This window comes from Psammomys obesus, unplaced genomic scaffold (genome assembly GCF_907164565.1).
Source record: "Psammomys obesus unplaced genomic scaffold, mPsaObe1.curated_primary_1811, whole genome shotgun sequence".
In the NCBI taxonomy this organism is placed as follows: Eukaryota; Metazoa; Chordata; class Mammalia; order Rodentia; family Muridae; genus Psammomys; species Psammomys obesus.
In genome coordinates, this window is record NW_026592732.1 from 4,652,162 (window position 1) to 4,676,737 (window position 24,576).

General features: G+C 40.9%; 1 protein-coding gene across 2 annotated transcripts in view; it reads right to left on the reverse strand.

The window, feature by feature from the left end:
• Positions 1-9,756: 9,756 nt before the first annotated feature.
• Dync2h1 (dynein cytoplasmic 2 heavy chain 1) overlaps positions 9,757-24,576 on the reverse strand; it is a 204,942-nt gene continuing 190,122 nt past the window's right edge. For both annotated transcript variants that reach the window (XM_055615497.1, XM_055615496.1), the window contains 4 exons: positions 24,301-24,410; positions 22,387-22,468; positions 18,896-19,012; positions 9,757-10,344 (listed from right to left, as the gene is read on the reverse strand). In XM_055615497.1, the coding sequence (XP_055471472.1) occupies positions 10,186-10,344; positions 18,896-19,012; positions 22,387-22,468; positions 24,301-24,410 (468 nt within the window). In that variant the 3' untranslated portion in view covers positions 9,757-10,185. The remainder of the gene's footprint in view (positions 10,345-18,895; positions 19,013-22,386; positions 22,469-24,300; positions 24,411-24,576) is intronic.

Below are 24,576 nucleotides of genomic sequence, written 5' to 3' on the forward strand. Positions count from 1 at the left end.
AGGCATACAGTGACGATGGAGGCAAGAAGGGAGCGTCAGATCCCCATGGAGTTACGGAAGACTTGTAAGTGCTGGACAGGGAACCTGGCTCCTCCGCAAGAGCGGCAGTTGCTCTTAACTGTTAAGCCATCTCTGCAGCCTTGTATCAGTATTTGATTTCTTTTTACTGCAAAATAATACTCCAGGGTATGTATATACTACATTTAAATTTTCCTACATTAATGGTAGGATTTTTTTCAGTACCTCTTGGTTACTATGAATAGTGCTTCTTTGAATATTTTTATAATTTTTTTTTTGTTTGTCTTAAATATATGCCTAGGAGTATTTACAAGATCAACTCACCCTATTTAAACACAGCACTAAGGTATTGTTATAAGAGTTTCCAAAGTAAATGTATCATGATTTATTTGAAAGAAATGAAACCAAGCAAGTAACTGCATAAGTAATCAAATTATGGGTTTTCAAATTTTTATGTGCATGCATGTTTTGCATGCATGTATGTCTGTGTCCCTGGAAGCCAGGAAAGGGCATCGGATCCCATGGAACTGGAGCTGTGTTGGTGCTGAGAATCAAATGTGGGTCCTTTGGAAGAACAGCCATAATCACTAAAGCCATCTCTGAAGCCTCAAGTTATGTTTTTATACAACAATAGACAAATAAAGTAAGTGTATGTGGGTTTTCACATGCATCTCCTGGGTTGCTTCTGTCCAATTTTGTCAAATAAATAAAAGTAAATAATAAAGGAGTTCCACTAATATGCAAAAAGTCCATGAGGACCCCTCTGGTGTGTTAAGGGTCTCCTGGGAAGCAGAGTTAATATCCTACACAGACACATAAGTCTCCCTGTTGGTGAATGGTGATTTTCTTATTCAGTCTTCTGATTCAAAAACATCTTTCTTCCTGGCATCTTTTATCTCTGTCATTTAATATATAAAAGTATCAACACTGTGGGAATTAAGCCACAGTGATCACTGCCTTATTGGGCAGAGTACCTAAAAGTTGTATGGAAGCTTACACAGCAGCACTGGCAGGAAAACGTGCCCACCCCAGCATCCTTACGCTGCAAGCACATGCACACACTTGTCTGAAATATTTTCGTGCTCTTTACAAGAAACGAGATAGATGAAAAGCGATTTTGACTTCATAATGTGTCTATGAAAGTTTCAACAGCCCCCAGAGCAGGGCTGTGTAGCAGCATTGGGAGCAAAGGAAGTCTTAGCTGGCATTTCGGAGAGCTCAGTTCGTCATCAGAGCACACTGCCTTATTCTCCTCCTGGATTTTATCAGATGACTCTGCAGTGGAAATATGCAACAAGGCACTTTGGATGTCAGTTCATTTTATCCTCACCAGAAGCTCTTCTGGAGCAGACATCTATTGGCATGAATTGGTTGGCATGCGGTTCTGATGTACCCTGCACATTCCTCTCAGCATGATCCTTGCTGGCTGACGTGGCTCTGCTGGCTTTCTTCTTTCCTGGAGGTGTGGCATAGAGAGTTTTCTTACCACCGTATTAGTCTACTTCCTGAACAAGTTGCTTAGCCTTAGTTGGTCAGCAGTTGTAGTTAGACTTTTTGGCTATTTATTGGGTTCTTATTTACCACCCTTCTCCACCCTTATTTTACGATTCCACCTCCTGTGCCCACACACATGCTAGGTAGGAAAGAAGGATAGAGAGGAAAGGAGATGTCGTTATCAGACTGCTTCCGGCTGGTTAGGGGAGTCAAGTCCCTTGGGGTAGGGTTGATCCAATTTCTTCTTTTCATCCTCTTTGCATATGACTGACCCCTTGATAGACCATACAGCAGCAACCACCACCAGCAGCAGGAGGAGGATCAGCAGCAGCTGTAATGTGGCCCATTTTGGGGCTCTCACATTTATATACCTTCTCAAGAGGAGTCCCCAGAATCCCAAATGTCATACTCTTGCAGAAACTATCTGCAGCTGGCAAAGTCACACTGCTCCTAGAGCATGAGGCAAATCATAGTCAGCTGCTGTGGACAATCTGAAGCAGCCTCATATCCCACACCTGGGACTAAAACAAAAACAAAAAACTTCTCTGTTTTTAAAGAAACCAAAAATTCTCACCACAATCAACGAAATGAAACATGATAAAATGTCTCAGTCATGAGGGGAAATGATGGCTACACTGGATAGAATCCTTGGTTGTTGTCATACACGGTGGTCCTGAAATAGTACATGATGGCAGTGATCCCCGTGGAAGCAAAGTGCGTCTTTAACCTAGAAGCACAACTGCTGAGTTATTTCAACAGAACACATTACTATTATAAAACTGATTTTAGGTCTCTTTAAAATAGCATTTAAATTCATGTCTCCTCTGATGGTGACAGCACAGCAATGATGAGATCGTGTGATGCTATCAAATAGCATTTTTCTTCATCTTCACACTCGACATTAAAGTGTCATATGGATGAGCAGATCAGAAACCAGACACCTTGGAAAAGCAACTTGTGGGTTCATGGGTCTAAGACTGGCAGCCTGGGCACTTTGTCCCAAGCCTGGGCTTTTGCCACCATGGCTTCTGGTGAGGGGAAGGGGACACTCAGTTTTCATTAAGAGGTTGGCCACTGGGTTTGAATATTCTCCGATGAGTGTATGCACAACACAAATTGGTGGCTTGGTGGGGTTTGTGGGTCCAGCTCAAGGATGGGAGGGTGGACATAGGAAGAATGGGAAGCAAGAGTGATGGGTTGCATTGTCTGGAATTCCGAAACTAATAAAAATATTATGTTGAGAAAAAAATTTTAAAAATAAATGTTTATTAAAAACAAGCTAGGCATGGTGGCATGCACCTTTAATCCCAGCACTCAGGGAGGTAGAGGTAGGCAGAACATTGTGAGTTCCAGGCCAGTCTTGTCTCCAAGGTGAGTCTAGGACAGCCCAGGAACACGGAGAAACCCTGTCTCAAAACACAACAACAAGGTGGAGATTACAGAGGACACCCGATGTCAACCTTTGGCCTGCACAGACACACGGTAACAGTTGGGAATTCTATGAAAAGACAAGAAGGCAATGAAGATACCAACATGAACCATCAGGAACTAGTAATGGAATCCAATCACAGCCTAATGCATATTTTGATTACTAAAGTCAGTGATACTGATATATTTTAGAAGTTAGCTTATTATTAAAGCATAGACAACTCTGTTCACAGTAGTATTCTTAGCAAGGCTGTCTTTGTATTTATCAACATATGGTTCCCAACCCTCAAGGTTGGAGCCCATGCATTTACAAAGCACATGTCCTTGTGTTAGGAGTTGCTGCTTGCCTGAAGTTTTACTCCCTAGCTCCCGTACTACAACACTGAACTCACTGACTGAGGCATGTTTAAAATCAGAACTCCAACACTACATTCCTGATTCTATAAATTGTGTCTTTGGTTCCCTTTTGAACAAAAGAATATGACCACGAGATCTGCCTTCAAGATCCTGGTCCATGTGGCATATTGACACCTTGGTCCTGAGGACTTTGTGGCCCAGATACCTCCTCATTGACCTCAGAGATTTTCTGATCTTGAATGGATGGCACACACTAGTGAGCAGATGATGTGGACAACAGGGACAAACTATGTCTAGACAGACCCTCCCTACAAAATCAGGGGTGGACCTAAATATTCAGACAAGAGCAGGAACCTAAGTTAGTGCCCCTCTTAGCCTCTGGCTTCGGACTGGTGGGGTTTTACATGGTGAAGGGGGTAACAAATGGTCATTTTAAATGACCTTCTACTGAAATTAATTGTACACAGCTTCTCGTAATGTACAACGTGGACTCCCTGGCCTCTATGCATAGCAGGCATTTGATAGCTAAGTCAAGAGTAAGATAACAGCCAGACCTGTTTGCACTCAGTTGCTATCCTGTCTCTCAGGAGTGGAGGAGGAGGACCAGGACTTCAGACCACCTTTGGTTACATAGTAAGTTCAAGGCTAACATGAAACCATGTTTCAAAGAAACAAAATGTTGGCATTTCTACTACATGTTTGCACTGGGGTACAGATGCAATTTCAAAGTTACAGTACTGTATTCTGTAATCTGTCCACCTTATGGTTTTAATTTTTATTTTTATTAATTAATTCATTTTGTATCCCAGCTGTAGCCCCCACTCTCATCCCCTCCCAATCCCACCCTCCCTCTTCTCCTATGCCCCTCCCCCAGTCCAATGATGGGGGGGGTCCTCTTCCAAATATTTATTTAAAAAATTTCCTCAACATATTTTTATTATTTGGGAATTTCATACAATGCACCCCGATCACACTCGCTTCCCATTTCTCTCAGCTCTACCCTCTCATCCTTGCCCCCTCCCAAAGCCCCACCAAGCCTAATTTGTGTTGTTCATATACTTATTGGAGCATGGTCAAACTCCCAGTGGCCAGAAACTGGCCTTAAAGAAAACTTGAGCACCTTCTTCCTCCCACAGGAAGCCATCAACTGTGAAGAGCTACACTTCAAAGCCTTTAGCACCATTTTTAAGGGCTCTCTTTAATAGCTTCCTGTCTAAATGGTCCTTTTGGGGGGGCATATCATAGAAGCCTTCAATGTCTCTCATTCTCAGTTATGAGCCTGAGTCATGGATACCACTGCCAAAGAAGCTTCTTGGCCCACAGCAGCTTGTGGCCACATGGATCGTGGATTCCACATGGTTTCTGGAGGCAGCAGAGACCATGGACGTCAACAGAGTAGTCTTTTGCGGAGACTTAACCCAGAAAATGAACCATCCTTAATCTCAGGTATGTTGTTGTTCAGAGTCAGTGTCAGGGGACAGGATCGGCCCAGGCTCCGGGCTAGTGTACACCACTCTGCCCTAGGTACTGGCTACCCTGTTGGTATCCCAGCAACACAATTGTTATTTGAAGCCCAAGAGCAGCACCGGAGCCCTGAGTTCTCCTCCCCCACCAGGGTGAGCATCAGCAGCTAAGGCGGAGGCAGGGGTGGCCGCAGCAGCAGCAGCGGCTCCACCATGGATCAAATGGTGGCACTGGCCCAGCAGGTGGCACAGGGTGAGGTGGGCTGGTGGGGGCTGGAGCCTTCCAGGGCCCACGAAGCAGCGCTACCGGTCCAGGGCATGATCCCTCGTCCACTGCAGCCTCACTCCCCCATCTGTTGTGTAAGTACCGCGCGCTAACCGATTGCGCCATTGGAGCATCGTTCACTCCCATATCTGTATCAAAGTTCCGCTTCTCTCTGCTGCACACATGCCACTCCATTCCACCGTCTTTTATCTTTTCCAGTTCCATGGAACCACTTTTTAAAAGCATCTTTACCATTAGACTGGTGTTATTTTTAGTTGTTCCAGAGATACTATTGGCTCTGCAGGCTCATCCCTGGAAAGCCTCCTTGTGTCTCTTAGACTCCTCGAAGTGTCCCCAGTGGCCCGAGAGTGCTGGTGGCTGCCACCATCTTGCATTCTCTCTCCACCTTATTGCTTGAGATCAAAGACTATCAGTGAACCTGGAGCTCCTTGATTTAGCTAGACGGGTTGGCCAGCAAGCCCCAGGGAGCCTCCTGTCTCTGAATCCCCACGCTGAGATTGCAGGCACACACGGCTGTTCCTGAATTTCATATGTACACTGAGGGGTTAGATTTATATCCTCATACTCATGTGGTAAGTACTTTTATGACAAAGCCATTTGTCTCCTCAATTCTCAACTTTTATTCTTTTTTCTAACTAATCCACTTCTAAGAGATACATTGATGATCCAGTTGAAATGTTTTTCTTTTCTTTTTTCTTTTTCTTTCTTTCTTTCTTTCTTTCTTTCTTTCTTTCTTTCTTTCTTTTTTTTTTTTTGAGAAAGTTTTATTGTGCAGCCCAAGGCAGCCTTGAATCTGGTCAGACTTCCGTATCTGCCCATAACTTTTACACATGTGTGTGTGAGCATGTGTGCTTGTGTGTATGTGTGTGTAAACATTCCAAATGAATGCCTTCTGAACCTTCATCCAGTTTTCAAAGCTCAGCTTTAACCTTGCCTCTCCTACCCTATTCCTTTGTATAGGAAAAAAGAATCTTTTTACAGCTCTGTATTGACGAGACTTTGTAGCTGTGTTTACTACTTATGCTAGCACACTATGGGATGGCTTTGACTATTTTCTTGCGCAGACTCTTCACTCAACATTTATTTTGGCACCTATTTGTGTGACAAGGAATAAGTACATGACAATGAGTACATTTATGAAGATCAGGGTGTATCTTGTGCGTCCCTTGCCTTTACTCTCGGCATAGTACGTAAGAGAATCATACAGACATGCGCATTCACTGGATAAAGTGATGTACCGAAGTGCATCAGAAGCAACGCACTGCTTCTTCATTATCTATTCTGCGATGGTGTAAACAATCCCTTCAAATGTTCCCGCTGCAGTGTACAGCAGAGTAAGCTAGGTCACCGTGGGCAGCCAGGCTTCTCCTTCGGTTTGCAGTTGAGTGGAGAAAAGGTGGCAGTTTCTGACCCAGCTATACAAGCACCAGAGCAGTGGTCCTCATGGATACTGTAACCTCCTGGGTCGCTGCACAGACAACTGTGGCCTAGGTCTTGTACTGATCCGATGCTCTAGTGCTTTGAATGAGAATGGCCCCCATGGGCTCATTTTGGAATACTTGGTTTGCAGATGGTGGCACAGTTTGGGAAGAACTGGGACGTGTGGCTCTGTTGGAGGAGGTGTGTCACTGGAGAGCTTTGAGGTTTCAAAAGACTCACAGCATCCTAAGCACGGCCCTGGCTTCTGTTAGTGGGCTTCCTGCTCGCCCTGCCCAGAACCTCCGCTCTGCCACCACATAAGCCCAATTAAGTGCTTTTTTTTTTTTTTTTAATGGGTTGCCTTGGTTGTGGTGGTTACCAAGAAACTAGTACTGATGCTCATGATACACCAGGGCCATGGCTTCTTTTGCCTCAGAGTCCATCACCCTTCTCCTTTAAACCACAGTTGGGCAAACTTTCGCCTTACTTACTCCACAGGTGAATCCCTGAAAATGGGAACCCTGAACTCCTCTATAGAGGGGTTTGCCTATAGCCAAACATCATTCCTCCCTCATCTAATTACAAAATTCTTTCACTTCTGTCCAGGGCAAAAGGTGAGACATGGCCCACCCACCAGATTCTGGTTGTTTAGAAAGTTTTGTTTGTTTTCTGGTGTAAGTTTCATTGTAAACATGAGAGACAAGATAAAAATCAGTCAGGCTCAGTTGAATTTATGAATGCTGGTGGCCACCATATGTTTCGTTTCTGACTGGTATTTGAGTGTGTGAGCTTTCTGTGTTCTGTGTTCATCGGCTTTGTTTTCGCTTTCTCTGCTATTGCAAGCCAGCCGCCACCACTGCTGACAGAGCTCAGAATTTAACTTTGGGTTTTCTAGATGCTGGATTCATAAGGTATTAAAGCTACACCTCCATTCACCATATACAGGAATTTACCTCTGGCCACACTGAACTTCTATGCAAATCAAAGAAGTGAACTCTCCTGCACTAGGGCTTTATCACCTATGCCTGCTTTCTCTATGACCAAAAGAAAGATTACTGTGAAAGTGGCAGATACTTAAAGAGGTAACCATATTGGTCCTGTAAATACCATGCGACAAATCTCCATCATCCTAATTGCTTATCAGCTACTGACTAAGACTCTGCCTGGCTGCTTTGGAGAGTGCTGGTTGAGTGTGTCCCATGTGCCCTCCCAGGACCCACCATCACTCACGATCGCCGTTCGTAGTCTCGCCCACTGGGCCACTAAAATCTTACTTCACCTCTCATTGACAACTCTGAGCCAAGTAGTGACCATCCTAATCTCTCTCTTTGGTATCACAGACTGCTTTAACTCCTCAGAAGAGGTTTTGTGGGCACATTGGACTGCAATAATACCTTAATCCACATGTGCAAAGACTCACAATGCTTCAATTATCTGAGGCATTCAGGTTTCTCATTGTCTACCCTCTAGGTGGGTGGTCTGGGACTTGTGCTCTGATGTCCTTTTCCCAAATTAGGTTAGGAGTGGCACCCAGTGAAGAAGCCTTGCCAATTCCCATAAAAGGGCTTATAGTGGCCCAGCATGGCAAATGAGCAGTCCAGATCCTTCCCTTTCTCACAACCCTGGCTATAACCACTGGTGTCACCACTGGAGGGGCAGGATTGACTACTTCCCTAGACATTTACCTCAGTTTTCATCTAAGTTCAGCCAGGATTTACAACAGATGGCACAGACTATCCTCACCCTCAAGGGCCAAACAGATTCACTGGCCACCATAGTGCTACAAAATTAGTAAGGATTAGATTTACTAACAGCAGAGAGAGGTGGTCTTTGTCTCTTCCTCACAGAGGAATGTTGTTTCTAGTAAGGTATAGTTAAAGACAAGAAGGTCCAACAATTCCAGATGGATCTCCAAAAATATAAGAAATAGCTTGATGTCTCTGGCCAGTGACTCATGGACAATCTAGTACTGGAATTACACATTATCCTTCTTAAACCCCTTCTCCTTTTCTTAATCCTACTAGTGGCATCACACCTTATAAACTGTTGTTTTTCAATAATAAATGAAAAGAAGAGTGTGTAAGCTCCTTGAGGCATGTAATTGGGCAGGCCCCTCCCCTGAGGACCTCAAACTGCCAGGTTCCACCCACAGAACATCTAACTAAGACCCAGGCCCTGCTCTGCACAGTAGAAAGCCCAAGCTCTGGACTTGAAATCCCACCATCCCTCCCCACCCCCAAAAGTACTATATAACCCTGTCTTCTGCTCAGTTCTCTGCTTCTCACCTGAGCAGAGGCAGCCCCCCTCCTGAGTGCCCCCCTTGCAATACTTCTGTGTGACATCTGCTGTGGTGTGACTTTGTGGTGTTCCCTGGCTCCTGACGGCCAGAAGACCTTTCCCTTCAGAGCTACAACACTTACAAAACCTGTCCTGTTCAAATCACAGTTTGGACTGGGGACTTTTGTCTCCTTCAGGACTAAATGGATACAAACACGACACAATGAAAACAGGCTATTTCTCAGCTTTTTCCTATTCCCCAGAAATTTCAAAATTACACATTCATTTAAGCTTTCAGCCATTGTGGAATTCCACCGAGCCGTAGTAATAGATGGTGAAGACTCACATGTATGGAAAATCCTAAAGTTTATCATATGATGCTGCTTCATATCTTTATATCTTGCTCTGGTTTCTGGGCTATTATTTTCTATTTCTTTAGTATTACTGTGAGATTCTATTCTCAATTCATAGTCTCTTTTTACTTTTATTTCAGCCCTATTTCTCCTCTAAGTACTCAACTTCTTTTGATGATAAATGCCAAGTATGGGGAATTTGGCTCAGTGGTAGAGTGCTTGCCTACCTTGAACAGGACTCTGGATTTCATTCCTGATACTGGGGAAAAATGGAAAAAAAAAAAAAAACAACAAAAGCCCGACAGTACCGTCACGAGTACAGACACATACATAGTAGACTAGAGTGGCTATTATACACACTCCTGAGAACAAAACACAAGTCTCAACCCTTAACAGTTGCTTGTTTCAAGTAGATAGACAGCTGGACGTAACTGAGGCATCTGAAGTGTTAGCTGCAGTACCACTGGATCCTTTGATTTCAGGGAGTCTTGCAGAGCTGAAATACAAGCTCCAACACACATGTAAAAAAAGCTGAATCTAAATTCTATAACCAGAATTTATGCTTTCATTGTCTATGGTACCTACATTCTTGTGTGAATTCCTTTTTACCTTTAAAATATTATGTATTATATCATGAATGTACACAATGAAATGACACATGTTTAATTGTTAAGATACTTCATTCATTCTACCTTTGTACATTGTTCAATGCTTAAAAGCAGAACAGTACACATATTTCAAAGCATAGAAGACTAAAATAACGTTATATGCAATTATATAAAACAATAACTAAAATATCATTTTCTTAAATATAGAACTTTAAATCTTAAATATCTGAACCACTGAAAAAATAAACCTCTTCATAAAAATATTTAATACCACCAATATCCCACTTTAATATGAAATTCTGTAAGGGTCACAGTGCTGGTATTACACATTTATTAAAATACAACCACAAGGAGATCATCAACAAGGGAAACTGACTGCAGCTAGCATTCTGAAGTAGCATTTCAAATACAGACTGACTACCTGCTCTGGGTAAAGCTTGCAGGAACTGTCACACTGCCAGCTCCTCCTGTGCTGCCCCGATTTACTGATTTTTAAGAAACAGCGCTGCCCCACACTGGATCCACTGGTCCTGGTTGCCCCCACAGGGAACATCAATGTTGGTCACCACACGATCCCTTTCAGCGCTTGTATACACAGGCAAAGAGATGCATTCCTCAGGGGAGTACGGGCCATATGTACCCTGTTCAAAAGAAAAGGATGCTCTAAAAACATAGCAACAAATGCAAATCTTCCAATTGTTATGCTTCATTAGATATTAGACATTTCAAGTAAAGATTACTATAATAAGCTCCTAAATCCCACATGCCCAATCATGGCTCCTTTAAAAACTTGCCTAAGGACTGAGAAGATGGCTCACTGGCAAGCATGAGGACCTGAGTTCAAGTCCCCAATAGCCACATAGGAGAAAGACACACAGTACAGGCAGCTATAGGCCCAGTGCTCCTCAGAGAGGCTGAGACAGGAGAATCCCAGGAAGCTCACTGGGCGCCTAGCCTTGCGTGAGCCACCTCAGAGGTGAGAACAATGCCTGAGGTTATCTTCTGAATTCTACAACATGCCCAACTCCATTTGCGTTCTTCATCTCCCCTCTCTCATTCCCTCTCTCACTCAGTCACAGACATAGTCACACACACAAACACACACACACACACACACAGAGAGAGAGAGAGAGAGAGAGAGAGAGAGAGAGAGAGAGACACTCTAAAACCCCTTTAGCCCCAAATTCTGGAATATTTTAAAAATAAAACGTATAATTTTACCTATAAATTTCAATAAAACATAAAAAACATTTCTAAGTAGTAACATGTCCAAGAAGAACTTGCTTCTTATTACTACAGTAAAGTTCAATTTGGAAGAGATGGATTGGATAAAGAGATGTACTGTCTCTCCTGAGTTAGGACAAAGCATTTCCTCAGTACTCTCCCAGGGCCACCAGTTAGTGCTGTTGCTCTTTTATTAGCTGGTGCACTTAGGTATTTTTGTTGTGGTTTAGTACAATTATCTCGCTGGTGCTCACATTGTCCATCTTTACCCAGTCGGTGTTCAAGTTGGCTGCTGAGTTTTGGTGCATTTGCCGTTGTAGCTTCACTGTGTCTCTAGTGTGTCAGTGTGGTGTGAGCTCACATGCAATTTCTCCCGTAGAAGTAAATCAATGATTTCTGTGCGATCCTTGGTTTGATTCCAGGAATGGCTGGCCACTCTCAGTCTAGAATTTTCCAGTGACTGAATCTCAGAAATATGCATCTTTTACAAAAAGAGATTTTCAAACAAACTTGCAATAGTGCTTCCAGTTCAAATCTAACACTAGTGTTTGGACTCAACTTGTGATCTCATACAACCAGTGAGTTATTAGTGCTTTAGAGTTGGAATGGAATTTAAGCACCAAGACAGAATATTCTAGAAGATTATAGGAATGGATTAGAAGCATATAGAGAGTTTACCCATGGTAAGGATGGTTCATGCACATAAGCACAGTTACCTTTCAAAATAGACATAATCATTTATGGAAATGCATGGTTTTAGGATGTGGATACTTGCTAAAGGCCATGCCACCCTTGCATACATCATAGGAAGTTGCAGCCTTGTTCATGTGCACACCTTATTCTCTGGACTGCTATTTCTACCAATTCTGTAATCATCTAGAAAACTCATCCTTTAAGCACCTACTCCAGTAGGTGATGCTATGGCAGAGACAAATAAAACAGTTTTCTTTTGTGAAAATATTTTTAAATCCTATTTTTAACTGTTAAGTGGGATTATATGAACTTTTTTATCTTTTCTAGCATGATTAGGTCTTTGACGTAAGTCACTTCAGTCTCTTCATTCCTGAATTTTAATCTACTGCACGTACAACAAAGCCTGCACTTTATGTGAGTCATTTCCCAAGCAAATGCAGGCCACCTGCCTGAGTCTTCCTAGTCATCTCCAATTTGTATGACTGTTGTCAGTTGCTCAGCCTTCCACATAGCAGCGAGCACTTTGTGTGCTCATGGTGTGCCTGTGTCATAAAGCCTGTGTTCATATACAGAAAAACAGCACAGCTTACTATTCAGTTTAGGAAACACACACACATCAACATCTAGAACATACTTTTAAGCAAAAAGTATTAAAATTAAGTCTTCTGGGATGTCATCCTAACAAGGTTCATAAGAGAATAAATTTTAAGTTGGAATCCTTGAAAAACGTAAGGAGGATTTGAGGCTCCTGTCAATGCTTCCCCTCTCTTCTCCAGTTCTGCTTAAATGGTAAAATGTTAGGACTCAGAACTCAGAGCATCAGTCATTTTGTGCATCTTTTCTTCTGCTGCTACCTCTACAGTTTTTACAAAGAGCAGACAGACATTACACAGCCGATGGACCGAGGTGATATGAGGCTGACCACTGGGTAAGGGTAGTTTTTTCTTGAGCCCCTGATGTTTGTGGAAACCTAAGCCAAGCAGTACACGGAAAGGCTTCCTGTGCTGCTGCTGCTGCTGCTGTCAGGACACTGTGGGAAAGGAACATCGATGCTGTGCGCATGCACAGCTCACACAGCTTTCTCCCCAGGCAGTCTAAAGCAAAGGACCACTGTAGCTTCTTGACATTTTATTCAGCATTTCTCAGGCCCTTGACTTTGGTGAATGCTGAATGGACTTGCTCTATGACCCTAATCATAAATGATCCAAGCTGAAGCAGAGCTGGTGATGTGGCCAACATCAATGACTGCGGTTCCTTTGATGTGCTGTATATTCAGTTCCCTCTGGGGTAAATTCAGTTCCCTCTTTAATACCTCTATTTTACTAGGCCAAAGTGTCAGACTAGCGAGGCTAAGGTGTTTGTATACAGTTAAAAAGTTACTAAATCTATTAACAAATATACTGTTCAACTAACATAAATGAGATACATGAAGACTGCAAATAGTTCATGATAGTGCATGGAAAGTATTATGCAAATAAAAGTCAGTAATTAAAACCTATATATATTGTGACTGCATTACAGTGACCATAAACAGAAGCTAGTAAAGTCTGAAATGTGATGCTAATTTGGTCCAGCTTCATTTCATGCATACTGTCTTACGTGATCAGCACAATGCAAGGTTTTCCTACTTCTCTAGAGTGTCTGTTAGTGCAATGTAACTTCAGTGCTTTAGGAAAAGTGTGTTAAAAGCGTATGAGTTCTAGCAACAGTGAGCAATATTCTAATGGCAGGACATCTCCAAAAGGACACTGGGATTTCTACTACTTTTTCCCTTCTCTTATTCTTTTGCTACTGTGGTAGATGTTGGGACTTGGGATTTTTTAGAAGCCTAACTGACAGCTTCTGAGAAGAGAAATAAAGTAACTTCACATTTGAAAGGGATGTTCTAGCCATTGCTGGTGGCAGGGACTAAAGAACAGAGGCAGGAAGACTGATCAAGAGGATGGTTCAAAACCTATTAGCATGTGTTAATCTGTATTTTACTAGTCTTCTATTTCTCAGGAACAACTGTAGGCATCACCTTCGTCCTCTGCATATTTTCATTCTATTATATGTACATTTTGTAACACTTCAGCAGCTCTATAATAGTGTGTGCATGGTTTTGCTTATTTCTACAAAACTGAAGCAAATTTACTGTCTTAAAAGAACTGGTCTATTGTCTTACAGTGCCGGTGGTCAGCATCTGACACAGGTGCTGGCCGGCCCTGCTCCTTCTGGAGATTCCCAGGGAGGATGTCTGCCTTGCTCCTCCTTGAAAAGACCTTTCTTTTCAAGCTTTCTTCTCTGCCCTCTCAACTTTTGTAGCCTTCTTCAGGACTCTCTGGTCTCCCCCTATCTTTTTTGTTTTTGTTTTTGTTTTTAAACAGACCCTCATGAGGGTGCTAGGCCTACCTACATAAGCCAGTTTGTAACTCCCATATTTGACTTAACTAATCTGCAGAGTGCCATGTCTAAGATAAGGAGACAGTCACAGGTGAATTCTGGAGATTGGGATGTGCGTACCTCTGAAAGGAATATTTAATAACAAACCAAAGAAGAAAAACATAAAACAAAAAAGAAAATCATACCACCTCAAGAAAAAATAAAACCCAACACAATTACTACGTTGGTTCTTTTAACTTCATTATAAAGAAGTTGAATTTAAACTTGCCAAATATTAATTTTTAATAATTTTAATGTAATTACATTATATCATATAGATTAAATTTTAATAATTTCTATTCAATGTGTTTATAATAAAGTATTTATGAAATCAAACCAAATATTTTTATCAGTGTGTGCATGGTCCAGCTAACTTATCTAATCTTTTTCCTGATTGTTTATGAATCACAACAGCAGACAATACTGGCTTTCTTATGTTAGAAAGGGTGTTAGAAAACTGCAGCTTTAAAGTGTATATCTAAGAGGCATAATTCAGTATAAATCTAGGGGAAGAACTTGGCATTGAGTGCTTAGGAACCTTGTTCCGGTGGGGTGTGGTGTTGTCTGCCTTTAATCCCAGTAGAAGGTGATGGATCTCCATGAGTTTGAAGTCAGACTGATCTACAGAGCAAGTTCCAGGACAGCCAGGGCTGTTACACAGAGAAACTGCTGTCTCAAAACAAACAAACAAAAACAAAGAAAAAGAAACACTGTTCCATGGGAAGCTCTAGCAGGTTTTAAAGGGATAGTGGTAGAGACCCTCACTTGTGTTTTCTTAACCTCTGGGCCATCTCTCTCTAGCCCTTGGGTCTCACTTGTATTTTCAACAATGTGACCAGAATTAATTTACAGTCTTGGAGAACAAGGTAGAACAGAACAGAAACTAAATATTTGTTAGTTTATACTGAGGTATATAATACAAAGAGCTCAGCAATACCTTATGATACATATTTTGAGTATCTATGCAAGTAATATAAAATAATGATTACTTTGTGAATGGCTCTTGAACGTTTTATAGCTGTATTGTTCAACAGTCAAATGTGGTATCTTCTGAGAGGTCTAGGCCCTTGCTAGAGTTCAGGCTGTTTTGACTGCTAAATTACTTTGCTTGATAAGCCCTAGGGGCCACTGTTTCCTAGAGTTATACAAGGACAAACAGTGCTAGAGGGGGCATCATCTGAGACTGGTCCTTACCATAAGTGTGTGCCCGAGTGTATTCTACGGAATATGAGATCCTGAAGGAATGCGGGGTTCAGGAAAAGTTTGTGTGGCAATTTGTCAGACTTTTTGGATCTCCTGTTGAGTGAGGTTGAAAGTGGTCTTGTGTCAATTGCTTTCCACCTTATTTTTGACATAATCTCTCATTAAGCCTGGAGCTCACATACTGGGCTCTATCAGCTGACCCCAGCTGTTTCCTCAGTGCTGGGATTACAGGAGCACACTGCTGTGCCTGTTTTCTGTTTTTTTTTTTTTTTTTTTTTAATGTGGAGCTGGGATTCAAACATAGGTCCTCATGTTTGTATAGAAAGCACTTTACTTACTGAGAAACCCTCCAGCCCCTCTTATAACTTTTAATGCAAAAGTTTTCCAGAGGAGAGAGACTACTATGTTGATTAAATGTGTTTACTGAACAACTTTCCCACAGGGAACTAATGCAGGAAAGAACTAATGTGTCTAAAAGTGTGTTGGGGAATACTCTGGGGAATGCCAAGTGCTCCTTTAGGCAATCCCTTAGCATCTGGACTTGAGCATAAGCACTGGCTGAACTGGAGCAAGTCTATGAATCTGCATTCTGCGTGGATGCTGACAGCCATTACAGAATTTGAACACGTTTTATTACCTTAGTCCATACAGTTAATGATGAAGACAGGAAGTACCTTATCAGCCTTTTACTCTCCCTTATCCTTCACAACTGTAAGTCCAGTTGTTCTAATTCAGTAGGCAGTGTCAGCACCCCTGACCCTGACTGGCCACACACTCAGATGTAGTGCTGCAGGGAAGTGTCGAGGCCTCTCCTCCATCCCTCACAACTATGAAAGAGCGAACAGCTGAAAATCAGAGGTGTGCAGTGACTGGAATAGAAGGCACAGTTCTGTGAGAGTCAGATCTTCGGGGTGCTTGATTATTGCCGTGGGATTTGTGAAAAACAAACAAACAACCTCTTCTGTCTGGTTTAAAATGTTTGTCTCCAAAATTCTGAGCTTGTTTAAAGAGTTCTGAACGTTCGGCAACAAAGCAGCTGTGGATGGACACAGCGCCCATTGGCTTTCATAGAGTGTAGAAATGGCCACAGCAAATATAAAAAGCACCTTCTTGAACAAAATTAAATGTACATGAAACAGAAGTTGGCAAGCATCCTAGACCATCTCATTCTTCTGCACCATGACTAAGCAAGCCCCATCTCTCTAAGGTCACATGGCTTTTCCCTCTTGCTCATAAATTGAAGAGCTGAAGCTGTTGTCTCTGTAACCCTGGTGGTCAGCATTTCTGGGATGTCTAAATGTAGCCAGTACTCAATGACTGAAAGCATCAGCATCTCCAAATCTATGTGGAATAAGGAATTATTGTTAAATTTGACTAACCATGTATGAGGCATACTCTGGACACTTAATTCAAATACTCAGGAGTGTGTCTCAGCCCCCTAATGGCTCCACAGTATCACCATATGGTAATATGTGAGACACTGTTCTGGGAAGTGCATAAGCATAGGAATGCTATGGTCTCCACACTGTCCATGTTATCATCACCCTCCAGCAATAAATGGGGAAACTGGAGTTCAAATCCAGCCTGGTCTACAAAGTGAGTTCAGTAAAGCCAACACTACAGAGAAACCATGCCCCCCAAAACAAAAACAAACAAACAAACAAAAACCCCCAAAAATCCAAAACAAAAAATAGGGAAACTGGTTCAGCAAGGTTACTGTGTCTAAACTATAGTTTTGGGAGCTGGAATTGAATTGTACTGGTCTCTAAAATTTTGTGTTCAGAAACTCCTAGTGAAATGTGTGATATTCTTCATAGATCAGAAAGAACATCTATGTGAAGACAGGAAGAAAGTGGGCAAGGTCCAGGAAGTCCTTCTATTACATGTCATTGAAAATATAGAAGCTGAAGGGAAAGCCCTACACTATTTAAGAAATCATTATTACTTTTGGCTCTCTGTGGGACAGATGGCAGGTCCATCTGACTTTTCCTTGCATGTGCAATTTTTCCAAATAATTTCTGGCTTTTAATTTCAATCCTGACTTTTAAAGTATAAAAATCCAGTGGAATAAGGATCATACATGAAGCAGGATATTTGAAGAATGTCACTTCCTACTGCATGCTCTCCACAGCCTGGTTTTGTCCCTGCCACATGGCATTTTGGACCGGCAGTGCTGAGGTCAGGTGATCATCCTTCCCTTCTTTCTAGCCGCTACTCTCCATGCTCTGATTCGATGGAATGTGCTGCTCCATCAGTGAACTATCATGGTCATTACATGGATTTCAACTTTACTTGCCAGAGCTGGAGCGTATCAGACTCATACAACTTGATATAGTACAGTTAAAACCCTTGGCAAATTCCATCCTAAGCCAGTGGGTACAACTCTGAGCTTCATTATACCCTAAGACCAAAAACCATATCACCCATAATTATTACCTTTCTAATACAAATTTCTGAAAAAAGACAACTATTCTCTTGATCTCATTTCTTTACCTGAATGAATCTGCGTGGATGAAAGGAGCCTCACAGGAATGTTGTTCTTTTGGCTCTCTGAATAGTGACTGCTAGTTACTGCCATAGCTCTAAATTTTATGTTCAAACACCCAGATGCTTTTAATCTTTGTCAAAAGAAGTATAACTGGAAACTTCAACGTAACATTTCCTAATGAGAAAATGTATTTTTCCTGCAGTGAACAAGAGTTTTGCTGCTCATCAGAGGGACGATTATAGTATGTTTATGCATCCATTTTCAGGTTTAAGCTTCAGGGTTATGTTACATTCCTCATCTAAAACCACGTCCTATTTTAAAGATACATGTATGCCTAAAGAATAAAACTGTTTGTCACTGAAACTGATGTCATGGTGGAAGGCCAGGCTTCTGACACACATTACCACCTGACCTGGTTATATGAGTTACTTCCGTATTGCTGAGATAAAACACCACGGCCCAGGCAATTTATAGAAGGAAGGCTTAATTGGGCACATGGTTCCAGAACAATAAGAGTCCCTGATGGCAGAATGGAGGGATGGAGGCTGGGGTGGGAAGCTAAGAACTTCTGTTTTTAACTGTACAGGAGCAGGGAGTACAAGCTGAGAATGGCACTTGGCTTTTCAACCTCAAAGCCCTGGGGACAACTTCCTCCAGCAAGGCCATGCCTCTTGAGCCTCTTCAAACACCACCAGGAACCGGCAACCAGCACCCTCATTCCAGCCACCACCTCTGGCTACTTTCAGTGCCCCTTATGATAGAAGGGCTGACCCTGTGGCTCAGGTTACTTGAAGCCATGTAAATTATCTGCCCTGCAGCTGGGCTCGGAGGCTCACAGTGCACTATTACCTCTTCTTAGGCTCAAGAGTTCTCTAATTACACACATTGTTTTTTTTTTTAAATTTTTTATTTAACTTTTATTAATTATACTTTATTCATTTTGTTCTTGTTTGTTTTTTAATTTAGAAAATGGTTCCCCCCCCAAAAAAAATGGCTCAAAAATCTTTACCTCTTCAAATATAAAATATTTTGACTAAAAAATTTTGCTACAGTGCAGGTAAAATGGAAAAGCAATTCAAAACCACACAAGCTATGATACCTTTTGGAAAGTAAAATCCAATGAGTGGACCGATGAGCTCAGAAGCTGTCTCTCCAGTGCTTACCTGTGGAGTCCAGCCCATATAGCAAGGGAGAACTGAGGACACGCTGGGAGAGTCGTGCTGGTTTTCTGAAAGCCGATTACCATCAAAACTGCACCCTTCCAGCAACAAACCACTGATCTGCAGCACAAAGGAAGAGACTCTTACACATATACTAGATTCTCAAGTGCCAGCCATACACTAGTGGAGTTTAAGCTAAAGGGTTCATTGTTCCTTGTGCTGTGAAACAGATTAGGGACTTTCATTTGGAGAAAACACAAAATCAGAACCACTGTTCACTGTGAGCTTTCTTTAGACAGAGTTCTTACTTTTTAGCTAATATTCTAGAAAAAATGCACAAATGTTATAGAATATATAACCACAGGTACTTTGGCATTGCTAATTTACAATATTACAATATAAGGTTAAAAGCAATATAAAGACAAGAGCCAATTTAACTCTATTCTAGGAAGTGAGGGAGGGAAGCCAAATGAATGAACATGTGGTCCCTACGTGTCTTCCAACACCGTTTATTTACCTGCTATGCGGAGTTGAGACAGTAAAGAGTCTTATGGAGTCTAAGGTAGCATTAGTGTAAACTGAAGACATCTAAAATAAAAGCATGGCTCTTGGAGTGATGTTAGCTACAGGTTTCTTTGTGGCCATTTTATTCATTTCTCCAGTGTTAGATGCTAGCCGATGGCAAACGTGGAGCAGTAGCTTACGTTTACAGCTCTTCAGCAGTCACCATGACAGTCTTGTCTGCTTTACATGGTGAATGCATGACACCAAGCACACTCTTACACAGTAGCTTCAGGCTTTAACATGTTACCAGTAGCTTCTGACTGGAGAGGACGGAGCTTCAGTCTTTTACAATAGTGCAGATGTGACACATTCAGCAGAAAGCACATACTGAGTTCGGTCTTTCTGCTGGCTAGCAGTATGTGGCTGGCAGCAGTGAGCTGCGCCTTACAGACAGCCAGCTGATCAGAGGGAGAACCACTAACTGCTGTGTTCAGCCTGTGTGGCATAGGCTGTGTGTTTCAGTGCTGAGGCCCTCACGTCCTCCATAGCTTCTGCGTACTGGCTGCTTGCACATCATTCTTGGAAAATGTTTATTTAAGTGGTTTGCCCATTTTACTAATAATGAGCTATAGCTCAGTTTCCTCCTCTAAAATGTGGTAAGAATATCTACCTGAGATGACTTCTGTACCAAGGAGCAGCATGTAACAACAAAGTCTGGCTTTGTACTAGCTGCAACTGGACTTCTAGCATAAACCCAAACATTGCCCTGTAAATGAAGGACTGACATGGGTAATATACAGTTTTCCCGACAAATGGCCCAACGCCTCGTCACACAAGTACGGGACAATAAGCCAGCCTACTTAGGATATAGAATCCCATGAAATATCAAAGCAGAATTTCTACAACCTAAGGAAAAGAATAAGGAAGAAATAGTATCAAATCTGGATTGTTTTTGCCTAACAAGTAGCCAAACAAATGTCCTTCCAAGGGAATGATGACAGACCCTTGGGTGTCAACCTGACATGGAAATGGAAATAAAATGTGTGAAACTGTCTGATACACAGGGAATGCTCTGTATTAGCCAATTTTACTCATTTGGACAGATATAAATTATGTAAGCAGCCCAAGGAAGTGAGACAGATCAGAAGCTTAAGCAGAAATTACTTGGATAATTCTGAATAGAGGACTTTATAACGCTTTTTTAGATAATAGAATCCATACTGTTATCTAACACATGTACAAAGAAAACACAAGACCCTCAAACACTACATTGAGCCCATTAGGTAGCCCAAAGTGAAAGTTACATGTTTACTTACACGACAATTTTACTGCAATTTGCAACTACAGAATTTATTTATTTAGTTTCCAACCTGAAAAGGTTATGTGCTATACATACTATTGCGCATACAGAGTACTGGGTTTAGGTATTTGTATTCTGTTGTTTTATTATTTTGCTAATAGTCTCAAATCATTTTTTTCCTATATCAGCAAATCAGAATTTGTTTTTAGCGTCTTTGTCTTAAATGAAAGTTCTTCAAATCAAAATTCAATAACAATAAATGGTTTTCACACAGATATAAACAAGAAAGAGCATGAATAAAGGTACTTGTGTAATTACAAAAGAATACACATATTTCTTTCTTTAAAAGCAAATTTATGTAGCTATGTATATAATTGTCTTGTCATCTCTATAACTTCACAATTAAATCTATATAACAATAGCACAAAGCTCTATTGGAAAAGAAAGTAATGCTTGGGCTGGGGCTGTATTCAGTGCTAAAGCACTTCTTATTGTGTGGAAGGTCCACAGCACCAAGCAAACAAGCAAAAATAAATAAATGAATGAAGAAAGAAAGGAAAAAAAGGGGAGGGGAAGAAGGGAGAGAGGGAAATTGATACCACGTGGTAGGCCAAATTCATTAAGAAAAAAATGAGAGAACTAGAATGGTAAATCAAAAGTTTATGTAATAAATCTGTGTGAATATACACATGCTTTTCTATGTAAAAGAATAAATATATTGATGATTTTATAACATGTACATATACTTCTGTGTATATATTATACAGAGGGGCAGAAATAGGCTGTGTAGGACATTTCTGTATCAATAAAATTCTTTGTATTACTCTGAAATAGATATATGTAGTACGTTGTAAAGTTTAAGGACACAAAAATTCAATAAAAATTACAGTTTTAAGTGAAAGATAGCTTTCAATTTTTTTTTTGTCACAGCAATTCTCTATGTATATATATATATGTATGTATGTATGTATATGTTTGGGATGAAGTTTGTAGGTGACGACATTTTGCACTATTTTTCTCTGCAGGAACAGGTCTGTTTTGGATTTAGTATGTTATTTTACTATACTCTATCAGTTTTTCCTTATAGCAATAGCCTAGTGTCTCAGTTGTCACAGCTTAAGAACAATGATCCTAAAGCTGCTCCCATTATGAGTTGATTTCATCTCCAACGTTGGAACTTAGGCTCAGCTTGTTACTTGCTTTGACCTGTTATTGGTAATAGGACTTTTAAAGGTGAACTTTAAACAAGATTTTCCTCTTGGAATGCTGCACTGACACCATGTGGTGAAGAAAGTCCCATCTTGAGGGACAGGAGATGCTACACAGAGGACTGAAGTGATTTCAGGCACAGCCAGCAGCAGCTGTGCACAGTGAGTGCGGTCAGTACTGATCTTTGACTAGAGCTGGCCCTGCTTGAGCCACTCTCAAGCCTCTCATTATGTGTGTGGTCACGATTTAAAAGTACATTTTAAAATAATGCATTCTAGATTTTCCTTTTTCAAAGTATAGCAAGTAGAATTAAAGCTTTATATTAGATCACATATATCTTACTGTAAGGTTTTTCATGCTAAATCTTACATAATTTGACTGTAATCTATGGGTTGATCTTACATTATAAGAACAGGAGCCTATGAGTTAGAAATGTACATTTCAGTTACACATTTTAAAATTCAGCACCCCAAATCAGTACCTTAATCTGAAACTTTGCTTCTTGAAGTCGGCCTTTCCAGGATGCGACAAATTTAAGGCTATCCACAGAGCAGCCCATCGCTCTATAAGAGTAAACAACAGTGTCAGGAGAAATAACCCTCAGTACACACATACAAGTCTAGCAATAGAGCATCTGCTTGGCAGGTACGGGGCCCAGAGGGCATTCTCTAGACCCAAACCCAAAACATGTAAAACAATGCCCTTAGGAAACACAGTAACTATATATCTATTTTCAATGACTTATTTTAAACCCAAATGTTTATAATACACAAGCAAGAGCTACCAAATTAAGTAAATAAATACCCAAGGTTTTAACATTACTTGCTTAAATGTCAATCTTCCTTTGAGATTTCAAGTTTCTTAGGTAGAGGGCCTTTGACAGTTTAAATTCTACAACTTGATAATGGCCCTCAAAGTTTAGCACATAAAAGATATTAAGTAAGTTTTTATTGAATGAACAAAATATCTTGAGTAAAGATAAACATCAGTCCCAGAACTGAACTACTACTTCTTAAGAACATTCTAGAAATTCTCCTTATGTTCTGCCTTGGTACAAACAGGACCTATATCCATGCAGTAAACTGGCACTGGCACTGGCACAAAGACCAGCTTGACGTTAACCACCAGCTCTGTTCACATGAAACTTATCCAGAGCAGCCTCTTAAGCGATTCTGTGAAATTGTGTTTTCAGGGAGTCTGAGGTGGTAATGACCAGCCATCTGTTGTTACCGAACACTGTGAGCTTGGCTGGTATGCCTAAGAAACCAAATTCTTAGTCTATATAGTTTTTCTTTAAATATACTGTTGGCTACTATTTTGGACAGTGCAAGTCTGGATAAAAAAAAAAATGACCAAGTTTCTCTCCATTTAGTTTGATGTTAGCTATAGGCTTGCTGTATATTGCTTTTACTATGTTGAGGTATGTGCCTTGTATCCCTAATCTCTCCAAAACTTTAAACTCAATGGGTGTTGAGTTTAATGCTTTTTGGCATCTGAGGAGATGATTATGTGTTTTTTTTCTTTCAGTTTGTTTATGTGGTGGATTATATTGGTGTGTTTTCTTATGTTGAAGCACCCCTGCATGCCTGGGATGAAGCCTACTTGGTTGTGTGGATGATATCTTTAATGTTTTCTTGGATTTGGTTCACGAGTATTTTATTGAGTATTTTTGTGTCAATGTTCATAAATGAGATTTGTCTGAAGTTCTCTTTATTTCTTTATTGAGGTGACTGTGGCCTCATAAAATGAGTTTGGTAATGTTCCTTCTGTTTCTATTTTGTGGAATATTTGAATAATATTGGTGTTAGCTCTTCTTTAAAGGTCTGGTAGAATTCTGCATTGAAACCATCTGGCCCTGGTCTTTTTTGGATAGGAGACTTTTTATGACAACTTTTATTTCCTTAGGGGATATAGGACTATTTAATTTATTTACATGATCTTGATTCAGTTTTGGTAAATAGAATCTATCAAGAAAATTGTCCTGGCTGGCTCTTTGATCACCTCCCCCATGAAAGGTATAGTCTTGTCAGGCCACAGACAAAAGATGATAGCAGCTAGCCCTGATAAGACTTAATAGGCTAAGTTCAGATTGAAGGGGAGCAGGACCTACCCTATCAGTGGGTTAGGGAAGGGGCACAGTCAGAGGATGAGAGGAATGGGAGGAGATGAGGGAGGGGGCTACAGCTAGGATACAAAGTGAATAAACTGTAATAAATAATAAATAAAATTTTTAAAAATGAGCAAACTTAGGAAGTATTTTTTTTTCCAATTTTAGTAAAGCAATGGCATTGAAAGTAAAAATTGACTGTTCCTAAAGGTGAACTGTTAGGGGGAACAAATCAAGGCAATGTGACTAGAGATGAAGAAGGGAAAATAAAGTATTCATTGTGACTACCTTGCAGTTTCCTGGCGAAGAGCATTAAGGAATGTGTCTGGATGGAAGAGCTCCGATAGGTCAAGTGTATCAGCGAGAAGAGCTTGCTTTTCTGCTTTATCTACCCAATTCTAGAGGAAGAAGGGAAAGGAAATACAAAAATGTACAGTTATATATGAGGCATCTTCATCCAGAGAGTTATGTACTCATTTTCCAATTGCTTTGAAATCCAATGTACTCATTTTCCAATTGCTTTGAAGGAAGGTAGAAGCTTAAGGAACCCAAATAAAGTAGAGT